At 40.2% G+C, this 18,603-nt stretch overlaps 1 protein-coding gene across 2 annotated transcripts; it reads right to left on the reverse strand.

The window, feature by feature from the left end:
- Window positions 1-24: 24 nt before the first annotated feature.
- mmd (monocyte to macrophage differentiation-associated) lies at window positions 25-15,638 on the reverse strand. Of its 2 annotated transcripts, none has more exons than XM_062408596.1 (7): window positions 15,482-15,638; window positions 6,227-6,308; window positions 5,964-6,124; window positions 4,450-4,524; window positions 4,237-4,338; window positions 3,537-3,606; window positions 25-1,679 (listed from the first exon to the last, which is right to left on the reverse strand). In XM_062408596.1, the coding sequence occupies exons 1-7, from the start codon at window positions 15,517-15,519 to the stop codon at window positions 1,476-1,478; spliced, it is 732 nt and encodes a 243-aa protein (XP_062264580.1). In that variant the 5' UTR covers window positions 15,520-15,638; the 3' UTR covers window positions 25-1,475. The 2 variants fall into 2 exon arrangements, with proteins under 2 accessions (XP_062264580.1, XP_062264581.1); XM_062408597.1 differs by lacking the exon at window positions 15,482-15,638 and adding an exon at window positions 7,157-7,545.
- Window positions 15,639-18,603: the final 2,965 nt, after the last annotated feature.

Here is an 18,603-nt window from a genome sequence, read left to right on the forward strand (position 1 = left end):
GAGACTCCTGTTTGGAGGCGCAGACGTGGGGCAGTAAGATTTTTATTGTCACATTAGAAAGGTGATACAGCAGAGGAGCATTCGTGATCATTATTCAGCACCATTAACAGCCACTGGAACAGACAAGAAGCAGTTTGTTTCTTTGCCCTGCAAAGGCCAGGATCAGGTTCTCACAACAAATCAGAATATACAAACATTACAAAACACAGTGGTTTAAGGAAATCATTACAAGGGCCACAATAACAAAACAAAAGAAAATAATCATTCGGCTCCACTAGCAGGAAAGCAACAGAACGATGGTTTAATCAGGAGCCGTTTAGTGAATTTACAAAACAAGAGAATGAGGTTTGTCCTCTTCAGAATAAAACACCTTTTGTCATGTGATGCAAATCAAGGAGAGAATCAGTAGAAATGTAACACTGGACTACAGTACAAAGGTCGTGCACGCACACATGCACACACTCTCTCTACAGCACGCTGTTCACATTAAAAACACAGTGGAACTTTTGTTGTTTATCAAACTGAACAGATTATTTTTCTCTCAATTGGCTCAGTAACAAAAGTCCCACCTAACCACAAGGTTTCACCTTTGCACGTCCTGAAATGCTGCATCTGACCCCACTCCATCGCCAGGGGGCGCTAAATACTACCAGGATTGACTGTTCCCTGAAAACTGAGGACTACAAGTCAGAGATGAAGCATCAGTCATATGGGTGTGTATGTGCATCAGATGGACTGAAAAATGAATAAAAAATTATTAATATACGATTAAAAAAAATTCAGAAAATGAGAAACAAATGACCGCTGCACATTCCTTGGTACACAACTAAGGAACATGTGGTTTTAGGGGGCAAGTGTTGAAAAATTATATTTTAGTATTTTTGATTAAATTAAATTTTGCCAGTTTTAAACTATTCTCTTTTGCAAACGTCAGTTCTTTTACAGCTGCTTGTGTTTGGATACAGCTTTGTCTTTGCTTGTTAAATGAAAGAAAAATGTTCCTTCTTTTCAAAAGTAAAGCATCAAAACAAAGTATTATTTTAGTAATTTGTGGTTGTTTTGAGACCCAGCCAGGATTCTTAGCACCTCAAATCCCCAGTGTTTAAACCAGCAACTAAAATTAGGAAATCTCCAGTTTTCGACCCATATGTGGATGTGGAATGTGACGTTCATCAAGTGTTACAAAAGACGACCATCAATTATCTCAAATACTCATAAATGTGCCATGATTTACACTAAGAGTAAAAAGTAGAAATCCCCTCCCTCGCTGACTACATTGAGGTACAAAACAGCTTTTAAAGTAGCTTTTGTTCGTAAAGGAGACGCTGACAAAATCTGTTCTCCATGTTAGAAAACAGTAAACAATTCACTGTCAGTTTGTTCGTAAACTTTTTAAGCTGTCGCTGCCGCTTCTGTGGGCAGTTGAGGAGTCGTGTGCAAGCTCTGCAGCTTGGGATGACGGGCTCTCGCCGTGGTCACGAGTCGAGGAGGGCGTCGACACTGGGAGCCTTGTAGAGGTATTTCCAGATGGCATAGTAGTGCACGGCAGCAGCCAGCGCCACGAACACGTGCCAGATGGCGTGGGCGAAGGGAATGACGCCGTCACTTTTGAAGAAGAACACGCCGAGGCAGTAGATGAGTCCTCCGCAGGCAAGTTCATGGAGCCCCTCAGTGTTGCTCTGCAGATAAATGTATAGAACAAGAGACGTTAGAAAAGAAAACAACTCTCTATGAATTATATCCAACATGGAGGTCATGTTTTCACCCGTCTGTTGGTTTTCTTGTCAAAGTACTGAATGGATTTCAACAAGACTTGGTGGACAGATGGTACATGGGTCAAGAAATAACTCAATACATTTTGAATGGATCTCTACGAGGGGCTGGATCCAGGAATTTTCTTCCCATTCTATATAGAACATTTTGACATTTCACTGATTATCCGGAGAATAATTCATGGATCTTGAAGAAAAAGTAATCAGGCACATCGAGAGGACGGTTATCTAGGAGTGTGTGAAATTTGTCAGCATGGAGTTATTTTGCAAAAATAAACATTTTCCTGTACGTTTGGCCACATGCGCACGTTTCTGTGCCTCCATGAGTACATGCATGAGTACGCGTTTGAGAAACAACCTCCCAGCTTACTGTTACCGTGTGTAATGAGCACGCACTAGAATCCATGATCTCCATAAGCTCACTCAACGTGCTCAAAATGTTCTTGACTGGTATTTGTGCTGTAGACTTTATCGCCACCTACAGGCCAAACACGCTTGTTCGTAATTGCTTTCAAAAATTGGAACTATCCGCTCAACAGAATAGCCACAGTATTGTAGATGAGGCCTGAGGCAACTGTTGTGCCTTGGCTGAGTTATGTGCTCTACTACGTGACTTTGTGCTCTCATAAGCTTGTGGGTTCACATCACATGATGAGAAGCGGAAATAGGTTTCCATTACAATCTTTGAAAAGGCAGCTGATGAACATGTTTTTACAAAGTGGTGGAAAGGCTTTGACGACAGCTTAGAAGAAAAATAAATTCTTTAACCATTTCAAATGTTACAGTGCAGAATGCAACAGAGCAAAAATGTGAAGTATAAAAAGTTGTTTCGTGATTTCCCACTGGACGGTTTAAATCCTACATGAGCTAGACGATGTTTCACTGCAGCCTTTATTCTGAAAAACTTCCTGTGCTGAAAAATGGTGTGAAACAATGTGCAGAGTAAGATCAGCCTGTTTAACACCATGTGGGGCCCAGAGCAGGATCTGAGTTGAGGATCAGTGTCTTCAACAGTTTGACCTTAACTGCTCATGTGAAATGAATTAATTTTGTGTATAATTGCCTGACAAAGTAATGATGTTAAGAAGTTGTTATGAAGCTAAAACCACGAGCGAAAGAATTCAAAATTTTAAAATACAATAGCACTCCCTAGAGTCCATAGGCCCAACAGTCCCCTTATGAAACCATTAATTCAATATATCTGGATTTTTCTTTGGATCTGCACCAAATTTCACGTAGAAATCAGTTCCCTAAAAATGCCTTTTTTATCAAGATCCACTAATTATTTTATAAAAAAAATAATCAACTTAAATGTTGGAAACCCCCAGCTGAAAAAAAACCTGGATCTGCCGCCTGATTCCAATCACCATCATTTACTGGATTTTCCTTGGACCCATACAGCCTTCATCCAGAGTAACTGGTTCAGTAGATTATTGTGATCCTGATGACTGGCAGTCAGACTAACGCAGACACAACCTCCTAATAGGTCATAATGAGGCTTATTAAATTCAAAGTTATCGAGACAGAAACCTCCTTGAAAACAAGACAGCAACAATGGGACTCTCTGTTTCAATTTAATAACACAACGTTCTTTAAAACCTGTCGCATGGATCATTTCCTGACATGGATCACTTTCTGTGTATTCATAATACTGAGTTCAAACCCTGTTAAATAACCTCACTCATCACACACTCAACAGCTCCAACCGAATGCAGGAACCTGCCGAGCTGCCGACGCGAGGATGCGTGACTGCAGATTACTTACCATTGACGTCACGACCAATGCAGGAAAAAAGCCCATCGTCAGATAGAAGGCCAGCTCAACAAGTTTATACCTGGGAAGAGAACAAATTTAAATACATGTTTCACTGATGAAGTCCATGTGGCTTCATTTATCATTTTCAGGAAATATAAAAATTAGTAGATTAAAATATGCCAAGTTTTGCTAAGTTTGGATTCTAACTCCTGAGTTGCTGCCTCTCATTTGTGTTTGACTCGGGCAAACTAAGGTGAGTTTATAAAAGATATCATTCTCTCATTACACATTGAGTGTGAGGAAATATTTGTGTAGCGACTTGGTCGTACAATATTTCACACACTGCACAAAAAGGAAATATGTCACCAGAAAATTTGATTCTAAGCTTTCAGTAAAAGGCACAGTATTGTGAGTACACAGAAGTGTCTTGTTCAAAGTCTTTTTTTAATCCTAGTACACAAGTTGTATTACACACACATGTTAGTTTTACTGCTATATTTTTTAGTTTCAGAATCATTTTATTGACTGATCTTATTTGCCTTCTTCCAAATATGTTTTTATCCTGTTCGACCAAGTGAAGCACTTTGTACCTGGGTTGTGAAAATTATTGACTCAACATTGCTTTATTATTCACGTTTATCATGATATCTTTATGATAAGTTTTCTGTCTCTAACACAAACACAACCACCTACAGTAACATGAACTCACTTTTCATGATAGTTGAAGACGTAGATGGTTCCAGCAGCAGCCATTAACCACACAAACCAGCGCATGTGAGCCGCCATAGGACCGAGTTCCCGCAGGTTTAACCTGAGGAAACAGCACAGGAGTAATGTCTCCATGTATGAGACGATACACACCCCCCCCCCCCCCCCCCCCCCCCACCAGTACTCTAGAAACTGACAACTGAGCGACACCCACCAAGGTGTGTAGGAGGCAGCAATGAAGAAATAGATGACCACTCTGTCACACATATGGAAACACTGTTCCATGGACCTGTAACAACAAACAAACAAACAAACAGGCGGAAAGGTTACTACTTTTATACTCAAGGTCTCTTGTGTTTTTATGATCAGAAATAAAAAATCCCTCTGGTTCACAGGAAGTCATGTTCCCACAGAAGTTTGACAATTACTGCCTGGACAAGCAATAACAAGTAAGCAAAGAATGCAGAGGCAAGAAGTCAAAGGCAGAATGTGATGTGGTGTTAGTGAAGCTGCTTCAAGTCAGTGGAACATGAACACAAATATACTGTCTTTACTAAAGCGATCACGTTACATAGTATTAGCATTATCAACTAGACTCAGGGGGGGGGGGGGGGGGGGGAGCTTCCTCCCACAGTCCAGAGACATGCAGATTGAAGTTAGTTTGACTGAACACTCTAAATTGACCTTAGGAGTGAAAGTGAGTGTGAATGGTGGTTTGTCTCTGTAGGTTGGCCCAGTGCAACTCTGTTCAGGGAGTATTCCTGACTCTCGCCCATTATCAGCTGGGATGAGCTACAGCTCCTCCCCATGAGCCCTCAAAGGATCAGCGGTACAGATAATGAATGGATGGGTTCAGAAGTGTGAGGAGAGTATCACTACTATTAATGAGAAAATGTAAACTTTTATCTTGAAAAGAGGGGGAAAATTATCCTCAAAATAAGTTTATGTATCAATACTCGTACAGAAGTTCTTACTGAATTTTCAAAATGTAAGTCTTTTTCGGGTTTGTCAAACAAGGAAATTTAAAAGTTTTAGTGAGACTCAGTATCTGGTTTACTCATTTTTGATCACACAGATCTTCATTTTAATTGTTTTTTTCCACTTGTGGTTCAGCAACATTTAACAATTTGAACTTTGTTAACTTAACTTAAATTTTGAGGAATCAAAAGCGAGCTGAAACTCAGATTTGGCATCAGCACTAATGTAGAATAATTCCATGCAATACGCAGCCCTAGTTGTCAGTGCATGTGCCACTGCAGCACAGCATCTAAAAAATCACAACACACAATGAACAAAGAAGAAAACAGGAAACACAGAAAACGGCACATCAGGGGTTTCTATTTCACAAAAAGCAAAAATATATAATCGAATATGATATGAAGTCTGTGTGGGAGAGAGACAGCAAATGTTTGCGGTGACACTTAAAACCAAATCATGACATTCCAGGAAGAAACCAAAGCCACAGTGGAAGCTGAGGAATGCAAACAAATGAACATGTCCTTGTCAACAACCTGATATCTTTTTCTGTGGGGACATACCATGTTAATCCTACTTTACCCACTTGAAATTAGACACCAGCATTACTGTAAACTTTGAATATACTTCAACGGGAATAACTGTTTGTTTGCGTCCCGTGCACGGTTGGCAGGTCTTCGTCCTCGCGCTAAACATGTCAGTTTGGGTTTTCTTGCGACTACATTGTCCCGTCATGAATCTGCTTCTCCTCACCTCATGTGGCTCTTCTTCCAGGTGATGATGTGAAACACAGTAGAGACCAGGAAGAGTGCGCAGAGGCCCATTCCGTACACCCAGGCGGTGATCCTCTCCCAGCGGTTGTCCGACTGACGGTACAGCAACGCCATGCCCACAAAGGCCGGCATGATGAGGAACTACGGGGACGACAATTAAATCACAGAACCGTCAAAGGGATCCGTCTGTAGACATTCAAGGCCACTTCAGGATCGATGCAGAGATAAACACGAGACACTCACTGCATGAGTGTAGCAGTTCGCAGCATGCTCATAACAGGTTGGCTGGTAGCGGCAGTTAGCAGAGGCCCGTCTGTTCATGAACCTGAAACACACAATTAAACAAGACTGAATATTAACAAGTAAATGCACTGTATTTTGAAAGACACATAAGTGTAAGCCTTGATTCAAACTTGTAAACTCTAGTATTTATTAAAAAATAAAGAACGTAAACCATAAACAGTGAATGTATTGTGGTTCCTGTATCGACCAGATAACCCCACTCGGTTTGCACAGGCAGAGATTGATCATGGACGGCTGACAGAACAGTGATGAGGAAATAACAACACCGAAAAATCTAATCTCAAACCGCACATCTACAATGAGTCATTCGCCGCACATTTGATCTGATTAGTTGAGACTTTTATCACATTTATATCAGTCTTACACGAGGTTGTGTTTATAGACGATTATAAATTTGGTGCATTACAACACATGTTAAAAAGAAAATAGGTTTGAAAATAAAGCGATTAGGAGACCAGTTGTTCAGGAAAAAGATACAGACTGGAGCCAGAAAGTAAAGGAACAATCATTGTAAAGATATATATATAAAACAGAACTAAGGACATTAGGAGTTGAAAATAGCGTTTGTCAATGTTATGGTATATGTCCTTTGTTAATTTATTTTGTACTAACTCAAAATATATATTAAAAAATAAGCAACAATAATTCAACTTGAGAATAAGATCACCAGATAATTAACTATTGACTCATTTACTATTTCAGTGGTTTAGAAAAATTCACAAGTGCTTCTGAAGTTCCCTTGCTGTGAGTCGTACAGACAAACATGTGAACATTTTGTTTACGGTAAATATGAAGTATAATAGTCTCTCTGCTGATGTTTTACATTAGAATCTTCTCTGTTTGCCTGACAGATGATCGGATGCCACTCACCTCTGAAAGCTGTTCACTCTCTTCATTTCACTGCCTGATGAAACACAGGGAGACAAACCCCCGCGAACAAAAGCTCAGAGCAGCGGCAGCAGCAGCTCTGGTTCACAAATCAAAGAACAAGACTGACGAGCCGAGGCCTAGCATGCGCTAACGTTACAAGCTAACTTTCATGTGGGCTACCAGGCTCCGGCAGCACCTTCACTGAGGCTCCGTTTTAGCCTTTTCCTTAAAACCATTCTGCACCGAAACACCGACTCACTCCCTGTTCCTTCAGCGGCGAGTAACCATGAGCACCGGGAGCAACCGGCACGCACAGAGAAACAGCCCCCACAAAGTGAAGCAGCCCGCCGGTCAGTGACGCGCAGCTCCCCGCGGTGAACCTCCACTTCAATAATGAGGGGCCCGCCCAAACTGTGGTCACATGTTGACTGGCGGCGCCTTCAGCCAATGTGCAGCGGGGTAATCAGTGCACCGGCCAATCAGATATCAGGTGGGCGGAGAATTGCTCGTACAACCAGGAAATCAACATGTTTTCAATGATTGGACAAGAACAACTTAATACACGATTAAATAAATAAGTTGCTCCAAAGTCTCTTGGCTGTTGGATTGTTCTGTTATTAACTGACAGACATTGTTATTGAACCAGTTGCACTATCCAGTGTGTATTTCAAATGTGAAACCACATGTCTGTAGTCAACCCTTTGTAAAACACTTGAAATGTCAAATAACTAAGACCACCGATATGATTGTATTGTTCCAAATCTATAGCTTTTTCATATTTCTGCAGCACTTTCCATTGCACCTTTAATAAAGTGAGCACTAGAAATAGAACCTGTCTTAATTAACATTTAAATTATGTTGTTACCACTTTATAGGTCAGATTTAAGACATTTATATAGTCATTTTAGAATTCACGTTGCTGTTGTGAAAAAATTGTATTAAGGTTTTACGTCTGTTACAAGCACAATTACTGACTTGTTGGAAATAGAGAAACTCTGTAATCAAGGAGGAAACAAACCTGGCAACATAAAATTATTGAGCTTTGACTGATCTATTAAGCTTTGGTAAATGTTCATTTAATCATTAATGAAGCCAGTAGACAGGATGTCGGATTAGAAAGTGAGGAACCTCTCACTAATCATAGCTGTTTTAGATTTCAAACCTCTTGAAAAGAAGTCTGCTTAAGATTTCTATCTATTTACATCCATAGTTGTATATTGTATTACTTATTATTTATGAATGAAAACACAAATAACCGGATATTTGTCATATTAGCGTCCACAAAATCCCAAATATGCAGGGGATTACTATCACATATTGATAAGAAGTACGAATGTAGTTTTGAAAAATAAGAACAAATTCTTGCAAAAGCACCTTGACTTAAATTGAGAAATTGAGAGAGAGAGAGAGAGAGAGAGAGAGAGAGAGAGAGAGAGAAAGAGAGAGAAAGTGTTTAACAAGGAGAGAAAAAGTAGAACAAAGATTTCCTCCATGTTTGATTCTGTTCATGCACCATGATACAACATGTTCTTTTACACAACACATGTTGTGTCACATATTATGTGATGTAAGAAAGTTCCACGAATGGAGGAGGACACACTGGCACACATAAATAAAACCAGCTGATGCTATCGCTGCCCTGCTGGTTTATTCTTTTCTAACTTTGATGGATTCTCATCTTAACCATTAGACCGGGGCTGCAGAGGCTGAACGAGACCACTGATGAGTCCCTGCAGCAGATTATCACCTGACCTGTAAATGTATATTTCTTTTGAAACTGAGTGTGATGCTGTGGCAGACCCAGCCAGATAATGAACTTCACACACACAGTGTCACGCTGTGATACCAGTCCAGTTACATAACAGCAGTGTAACTTGATCAGTGACTTTATGTAAGACCAAAGTGCAATCCTTAGGCTTAATGAAGCCCAAGCTGGACACTCTGTCATTGCTGTGAGAGTTGCTGCAAAAAACAAGGCGCACATTTTGTTTTCTCTTGCTAATGTAGAGATAATACAATCATTTTCTTGGATGACAAAGAAAGGTCCAGCACATATCAGAAAGTCACAGAAGAATGGTTGTGCTAAATCAGTTAAAGGTATCTCGCCCATTGTGGTACGCGCAGAGAATGGGGTTGATCCAGATGAAGAGAAAGAGCTTATTGTCCGTGTCGGGCTTTTAAAAAGGACATTATCACAGACAAAGCCGGCATGCCAGAGGCCATATGTCAGCAGACAGCGTCTCCTTGTTTCTGGCCTCGCTCTCGCTTTCACCCCCCCCCCCCCATAGTGCTTCACTAACACCTCTAATGTGTTAACAACCTGAGAGCAGCAGGTTGGCACAGTGTCACAGCGGCTCAGGACGGCCTCCTGTCCCAGCCGCAAACAATTTGCATCTGACTTGCCCGGATGTCCTTGGTGGTGGATCCAGTTTCGCGGGCGTTCGACCAGCCGTATACGTTTACACTTGACCTGTCGCTTTATGTAACCATGCACGTTGCATGCTGAGCTGTAACTCACAACTGGCCCCAAGTTGTAAGAAGCTTACCTTGAATAACATCCCTTCTAATTTGCCTTATTCCCTAATTTTTATTTCAATAAATGCCACAATCACTATTTCAAGGGAAATCTGAGGGTTAACATGAGGATGAATTTGTACCAATCTATCATTGACCTAACACGGTTCAAGAAAATAACAATCAAAATCAATATAGCAGAACGTAAGGTCTTCATTTATGAATTCTTGTTCCTCGCCAAAACCTGACGCCTGCATTACCCATAAAGCAACTCCATCGCTTCAGTAGCCTGAACAGACATATGGTGAGCTCACTTATTTCTAACCACACCGCAAAATGTCTTAATTTGCCATTTTCAATCCAAGCAAAAGCTGATTGAATGCAGCAGTGTCCCCCAGCCCCTGTCGTTGTGTCACACAGAGCAGAACGGATAACACACCTTCACCAGTCTGAACGTGCATCCAAAACATTCTAGTACTCTGCTTGAACCTGCGTGTGGACTGGTTCATGCTTGTATTTCCTGTTATGGTGAAATCTCCTGCATCCCGTTCACAGTTAGAGTTAGAGTTTCACACCACACATCACTCTTGAAATGTGCGGAAACCCTTTACACTCGACCACTTACTGAAGCAATGCTCACCTACATATTTGACATAATTTGCACTTTAGGACTTTGCTCCATTTTTACTTCCCTCAATAGACATGCATCAGGTGAGCAGTTACCCTGGATGGATGATTGTTGTGAATGTACCTTTAAGTCCATAGGCCTCAATCACTACATTTATTACAAAATATTCTTTTTTTTACTGTTATTCTAAAAAAAGACAACATGCAATTAGGCTATTTACATAGCTAACTGATTGACAAGGTGGAAAAAAAAACCACGGCTTACATCCCACATTCATTGTTCTGCAAGTTTTACAAAGCCGCAACTTCTTTGTACAAACTGCATTACAAACCTAAATGAGACGCATATTTCTGAATACACTTTAAACATGCTCAAATCATGTCCCTAAAGCATCAAGTATATCAGTTTATCACACATGTATTCATTCTAAATTAGGAATATGAACATATTTGGAATAATCAAATATAATACAGCATTTACTGGTATCAGATACAGATTAAAGTTTCAGTATTTAGAAGTTACTGACATCTAGTGGTGAAGTTGCATGTTACATCTGAATACCCCTCATCTCACCCTTCCCTTCCAAACATGACAGATAACCAGTGGGAGCCTTCAGTTGTCGTAAAAGCTGTAGAAAACATGGAGGACCCCCTTCATGTAAATATAAAGTATTTAAATATAAAGGGTTGTTGCATGTATGTCAATGAAGATTCAACCCCAATTATACACATGAATTTTCTTAGAATTGTTTTTTATATTTGAGAGACGCAGTTGTTATGTTGTTTGGTGTTGTTGTTTTTTGTGTGTACATTAATGGAGCCCGACATTCCGACATTTATCCTGTCTCTTTAAATTCCTTCAAGTTGTTCCTCTCAAGCCTGAGCCTTTTTCTCTTTCCAGAGAGCACCACTGTGTCCAACCTGGGACTAAAGAATCTGGAAGGACCAGACAAAAGCAAACAAACAAAGCTGGAAAAAGTCTGCAGGATGTATAAACCAAGCAAACCAAGCTGAGCTCTCCAATGACAAACAAGCAATTTGGCAGTTACCTGACCCTGCTCCTCCCTGCACACCAGTCTCTCATTTCCCTCATCAAGCCACCACTGCCCCTCATGAAGCCCGAGCACATAACCTCCAACCACTTGTCCTCAGTGTTCATCTGCATGGCTCAATACATCTGGATCAGGGACCTGATCCAGATGTAGGGAGCAAAATCTACTGGGTTCTTCCCTGATCTGTATCGCATCCTTCCGCCAAAGTTGTGTGCTAATCCGTCCTTTAGTTCTTGTTTAATCTTGGCTACAAAAACATGCAAACAATCAAATTAATATAACCCTCTTAGGGGAGGTCAAAGGGGTAGAAACAAAATGCCTGAGAACTTGGACAATCTAGGATTCCTGCCAGGGTACAAAAGAAAACACGTCAATATATAATAATGTTTAGGACTAAATTTCAGCTCTCTCCTCAATCTGCAACAATATGATCCTAAACAAATAGTGCAATTTATAATGTCATATGTTGCAGGGAGTAAAGATTGTGTACTGACCCAAGGATTCATTTTTTTTATGAATAAATCTTCCTGATAATTCTGACTTAAACTTTGCCTCTCAGATGAACACTCATATCATTTCATAATGAGAACACACGCAGGCACGAGTAAACACAAAAGTGTCTGATCATTCCCAGATAAATAAAAGAAAGTTATGAAATATGTTTTCGGTAATGTACCACTGTCACTTAAATAACTTCCAATGGTCCTGCAGGTCAGACATATACTATAGGTGCCTTAAAATAAAGGAGGCTTTATGTGCACACGTGACACACGGTAAATAGCTTGTAATTGGTTTACTGTTTATGGTTAAATGTTTTGCCCATAGTTGACCTCCAGAGGAGAAAGGGAAGGTAAGCTAACAAGTTCAGAGGAGGTGCATCTGATGTCACTGATCAAATAAACACTTTAACACATTGACAGTGACTGTGAAAGTAAAGGCACCGCATTGACCCAGTAAATGCATTTTCATGGAAAGACTTGGGAAAATCTGATAAATCAAGAACTTTTTGCAGGATATTTTCATGATGAAGCATGCAATATCCACATATAAACATTTAAAAGATTAGTATAGAGTTTCGTTGTAGCCGGTTTAATGACTCGTGCAGGTAACAAGCTGAGCCTAGCGTGCTGTATAATGTACACACACTGGTGCTTCTGACTGGGGATTACTGTGTGTGCATCAAGGCATGGCCGCCGCCCTGTACTCATTTTTCACCTCAATGTCACAGACAGACGTCTGTTGGGTTTCGACTATCCTGTCACAAATAATCATTTAGAGCCAGATGATGTATAAAGCAGCGTGTCCATATCTGGTTTGGCTATTTTAGCAGGAGTCATGGTTTCACATATGTGTGATATTCAAATCAACTTATATTGAATACAAATATTCCATGGCATTAAATTTGATCCCTTACAGAATTAGATATCCTGCATATTACTGATTTTAATTGCTACAGTTATTGTTTTGCCAAGGGGTCCCCTGACCTCTTTCCGGTACACCTATCATGCAATATCAATACAATGAATTCCTGCTATCGGGTGTTGTAATTACAATGGTACAATAGAAACAATACAAATGAGCTTGCTAAATATCTGAATTTTTGTTGCCCAGCACTGACTTTAAAATGATTTTTCTCCTCTGTTTGTTTTTGGGGGGTAATGTAGCTTACGTCGATATGACTATATAGGTTGTATCATCTGAATTTAATTGAATATTTATAATAAGTAAATCGTATGTCGTGTCAGATTGAATACAACAAAATATTATTATAATTAAACAAAAACAACCGTGTTCCCACCATCTTTGGCATCCTTGCCTGGTCACAAATGCTTAAGCGTGAAATTTTCTGTGGTTGTTCCGACCGTAAGAGGTGGGTTAAATTCCACGATCTATTCAGTCCCATCTGTACTAAAATGGCAATAATGTCAAAGTTAAGCATACAACTAGACAACGTTTTAGCCATTTAGGATCAAATTGTTTCCATTACGTGATGTCTTTACGTCTTCCCCATGGCTGATCTTCAGAAACTTTACAGAGAATGCTGTGGGCTGATTTTACGAATGAGGTCCATTTATTGCACATTTCTCAGAAGCAGGATTAAACAGATTTCTTACTATGTTTACTCCAAGACTTCTCAGAGCGATGAGATCTATTTGCGTTGAGTGTTGGCAGCACAAACCGAAACGCTAATCACAGTTAAATGATCAAGACCATGGTGTCGGATAGTTTCTTTAATAAGCAAAGAACTGAATGGGTTGCCTCTGTTTAACCTCTTCTTTGACGTAGATAGTACCTTCAATGTTTATACCTATTTCCGTCTGGAGGGCACATGGCCATGTGTGAGAAAAAGTGAATGATGCTAAAGCTAAATCTATGGTCAAGAAGATAAAACAATGATTTACAGATTTCATATTTATTTTGCTCGTGGTCACAGTGTTTGTCATTTGTTAGCATGGTTAGCATGCTAAATGAGCCTTGATTGATCAGATATTGTTTCAGTTTATGAGAGCTAAGCTAACTAGATGACATTTTCATGTATTATTCAGACTATTTACTGATACACTACAATACAGTCCTAATGTACAGTATACAAGATTTCTTGAAATTAACTTCCAGATAGGGTGACTAACATCAAAACTGGTCCGATCAAAAATGGATCTTGGGCTCCACTCATTGAGTATTGTCTCTTAATATTTGTTTCCAGCTGGGGTCCTTTTTCCAAAGAGGGTGTTCGGGGAAATATCTCCACGACTCAGTAAATCCCAGGAAAGGCTGCGGTTAGTCCTGGTTTAAGGTTTGACAGGCCTTGATGTTTCACTCTGCACAGTTATCCTGACAGATCAGTAAACCTGCTTCACGGAATGATGTCCCCCCCCCCCCCCCCCCCCCCCCCGCTTTGATTTCAGACCCTGTGATGCTCGGACAGGACTAGCTAATCGGTCTGACTCGCCACAGATTACAGCACAATTCTGCACGCAATGAAAAACTGTTGATAAAGATGGACGGAGCAAACAAGCAGATGCCATGCAAATGTTATTTTAAAGGCTAAATGTATAATAACTACGTATCTTCATGAAATGATAGGCAGTTAATTTATTGTACACTATCAACACAAAAGCAACTTCCGGTAATACAAATTCACTGTTGTTTACACAAACTTTGTTTTCATGTTTCTACAGATTTGATGCATCATATATATGTGCACTTTGAGTGACATGTGCAAGAAGAGGGAATAGGGACAACCCTTTGAGCATTCAAGCATTTATTTATGTGGGTTATCTATTCTTCACCTTGAAGAAAAGCTGACAGACAAGCAACGTTTTTAGCTAAAGCTGGCTGGTAAGTGGGAAACTAACCTGACCAAAGGGTTAACCCTCTCCCGCTTTGGGCCGGGACGATCGTCTAAGATTAAGAATCGAGACGTGGCGGGTCAGGACCTTGATCGTAGGAAGTCCTTTCACTCATCCATCAGCCACTTTGACAACCATATCCATGCAGATCGCACTTTCTCGAGTCGTGTAAGAGGTTAAGTGTGTCCAGACTTAATTAATCCCTGAATGGCCTCCAATCAAGAGCAATGCACCTTTGATATCGAAAGAGTAGTTAAAGTCCCATCTGTACTAAAATGGCAATAATGTCAAAGTTAAGCATACAACTAGACAACGTTTTAGCCATTTAGGATCAAATTGTTTCCATTACGTGATGTCTTTACGTCTTCCCCATGGCTGATCTTCAGAAACTTTACAGAGAATGCTGTGGGCTGATTTTACGAATGAGGTCCATTTATTGCACATTTCTCAGAAGCAGGATTCATCCATCAGTCACTTGGAAAGAGTAGTTAAAGTAGAGATAATAGTTTTATCTGCATGTAGATGTGGAACAAAGTCCAGAGAGAACAAGGTGCAACAAAGGCACTGGTTTGTTTTTGAAAAGGCTCATTTTAAGTCTAAAGACAATACGTCACCTTGTTTACCCTCTATGACAATTCTCTGTATGAAATCCAAACTCGAACCTTAATCGAACCTCTCCAGAGCAGACGGCAGCCTTTGGCTTGAGAAACTCGACATAAAGAGGGATTTCACATGTATACACACAGCAGATACACACATCAACACATGTCCCCGTCCCTTACCGTCCAAGACTGGTCGTGTGTACTTTCAATCCTCGCATCGTCCGGGTGGTGAAAAAGTGTAAAAAGAAAAGTATGTACAAAAAAAGTGTCCGGTATATACAACGGTTGAATCTTGTCGGCCTCGGTCAAACCATCGTGCTCTTCTTCTCCCTGAAGTCAGAGTGCGTGGGCTCGTGAAAGGTTGTGATCATGTTGGTCGTGTCCCACCGTCCCACTGGGGCTGGAGAGTTCTGCATCACCACCAGCCTGATGGGAGACTGGGTTGGCTGCGGGTCCGGGGCGTACTCCTTGGTTGGATCTTTGCCCCGGCAGTCGTACATGATACATGATATCAGGAAGACCAAGAGCAAGATAACGTAGCTGGCGATGAGAATGCAAAGGTTCAAAGTGACAGGGTCGATCTCCTGGAAGTTTCCCAGAAAACCCATGGTGCCTGCTTCATGCTGGGAGGCCCAGAGGCCTTGAAGAACAAGAACAAGAGGTGCTTGTTCTTCAGCGAAGGCAGAAGGTATCAGCGGCCGTCCGAGAAAATCTAAACAAGCCTAGTGGAAGCAGGGCTTTCTCCCTCTCTATCCTCTTCAATCTGTCTCGCTCTACTGTCCTCCCCCCACCCTCCCTTCATCCTCTCCGCCTCGCTCCCGTCTCCCACCTCTCTGTTTCAGATGAGCACCGTGTATACGTGGCTTTGCGGTAAAAATACTTTAATCCACGTCACTCCTCCAGCCTGAATTTTCTGCGATTGATGGATCACTTTAATAACTTAAGCTTTAGCTGTAACTCTGCAAATGTGACAGACTCTTTGTTATGTCATCTGCGAGCAAGTGAACATTAATTACTGCATGTTTTTTACGTATTTGAGTGCATTTCCGTGTGTGTGTGTGTTTGTGTGTGTATCTGTGTGTTCGTAGTGTAATCCTAATCTTGATTGTGAGTGGGGATTGAAGGGGGAAGCCATCTGGCTAAATACAAGCGGCAGAGGATGGCTAAAAATGCTAACATGTTAACAGAGGACTTAATTAACCACATGACAACGCAAATGACATTTTTTCCCAAAAAAATATATGATCTCATATGTTTTGTTGAACATGCGATCCAACCAGATTACAGCAGTCTCTGTCCTCTGTGCGGCAGAATCCTGGCGGCAGGCTTCCAGGGAATCATAGGCGGGATTATCACAGTGGACGACTAACTCCTCAGGTTTTTAATCTCTGTTTGCTTGATGCGTGGCAATACAAGCCATGTATTCAGGCGTATGACTGCGTTTAGGTGGGCACAGAGTGGGTATGGGATAAAAAGATGCATGTTCTTCAACAAGTCCTTTTCTTAAAGGCTACCGTGGGGTAGGTGATTGAGATGGATTGAACAGATGAACAGCAGAGGGCAGCAGTTAGCAATGAGGGGGATCAGAGCTGGAACTCTGACCGAACCTTGACCCAACTCTTCCAGAAAGAGAGGGAAGACCGAACACATATAAACCTCTTATAACTCAATCAGACCTGAGAAGTATAGAAACTTTTATCATGGATTCAATGTTTTCCGAGTATTCTCGCCCCCTTTTAAAATCGTTACGTATTGTGAAAAGCTTTTCGCAAGATTCCAAAATCAAGGCTCTGATTCTGAAAAGGCTTTGAGACAAATATAAAAAAAAAATATATATATATGTATTAATCAAAACCATTCATGTTTTTCTTTGAAGTTAACTATTTACAAACTGCAAAAATCTGTAAAAAATGAAGACTTGAATATGTCACTCAGTAGAGTTCATAACTCCGAACAGTCCCCCCAGGAAACCACATTTAAATTCACTAGATACTAGATTTGTATTTGGTTGTGTACCAAGTTACACACACATACATATATGTCCTTTAAACATGCTTTTGTCATCACTGAAATCAGTGAAAATGCTAAAGGTCACAATCTCAGAGTCAAATTGCACTAAGTTTCATGGTAATCTGTCAAACATTTTTAATCTGTTGTATGAAACAAAGATCCAACATTCAGGTTTCATTTTTAACCCTGATTTGAATGTTAAATGTTTCTTTAGTAGTTTTCAAATATGTCCAACTTTCTCCTGAAATGTTTGACATCAGGTTGAAATACTCATTTTATGTTTCAACATCGGTCTTTATTATATATTTAAAAAAACTAATTCAGTTGCAAAACAATTTGTCTTTGTACAGAAGTACTCCTACAGACAAATTCTGGTGCTCTGTGCACCTTTTATATTCACATTTCATCACCAACTGCTAGATGGTTTTAGGAATATTGAATTAATGGTAGTTTTTATAACCAGATTGAAAACGCGCTTTTTATTGTATTTTATTTGTATTATTTAACAAAGTTCTATCCATTTTATCTGTATTGGTCTACCCCTTTAACTAGTTATTTGACTGTATGACTTTGTGAGGATGCACTAACGGCCTTGTGCAATCTCTGCATTCAATATAGTCTATGATATGTTACAAGGCAAAAAAACTGAAACTGAAATCCTGACAAAACATCAATACCTTTTTCCCTCCAGATGAAAATGTGCTGATAACATAATTCAAAAGACTTCAGAGACAATCAGACGGTGGATAGAGGGACATCTAAAACACTGTGACTTTATTTTTACTAGCTTAACTTTTCATAGCTAACAACGGCTAACGCTAGCACGGACCACAGATACAGGATCAAGAAAACAGAAGGTAAACTTTTGTCCTTTTCCAGTGGCTCAGTAGAAATTAGCTTTGGATTTGACTTGATCTATTTTCATATTTAACAGTCTATGCGGTATGAATGTTAGCTAACAGTTCATTGATACAGTTTTAAGTCAGTGTTTGGTTGTAGATCTAATGAAACGTTAGCTGCACAGCTAGCGCTAGCTAACCCTGACTCAACGAAATGGTTAGCTAACACAGGTTGTGGTTAGCATTTACAGGACAACACTGGTAATTCTAAAGCATCAGATTCATCAGATTGCACTAATCTACTTTGGTTTAATCTTGTTACACTGGGCACCTTGTAAAGCAGCCAAAGTAAAGTGTTTATATCTTATAGCATCTTTGGCTAAATGTGAAGTAAACCTTCAGTTTTCTTGTTACACGTCTCAAAACAATGTCCGACAATTTGAAAACACCATC

The sequence above is a fragment of the Platichthys flesus genome, chromosome 16, assembly GCF_949316205.1.
Source record: "Platichthys flesus chromosome 16, fPlaFle2.1, whole genome shotgun sequence".
Taxonomy (NCBI): Eukaryota; Metazoa; Chordata; class Actinopteri; order Pleuronectiformes; family Pleuronectidae; genus Platichthys; species Platichthys flesus.

Coding starts and splice junctions, on each gene's coding strand:
- mmd (XM_062408596.1), bottom strand. CDS start 15,519: ATGCGAGGATTGAAAGTACACACGACCAGTCTTGGACG. Junction 4,525..5,963: donor TGGAAGAAGAGCCACATGAG/GTGAGGAGAAGC, acceptor TTGTTGTTACAG/GTCCATGGAACAGTGTTTCC. Junction 3,607..4,236: donor GTCTTCAACTATCATGAAAA/GTGAGTTCATGT, acceptor TTCTCTTCCCAG/GTATAAACTTGTTGAGCTGG.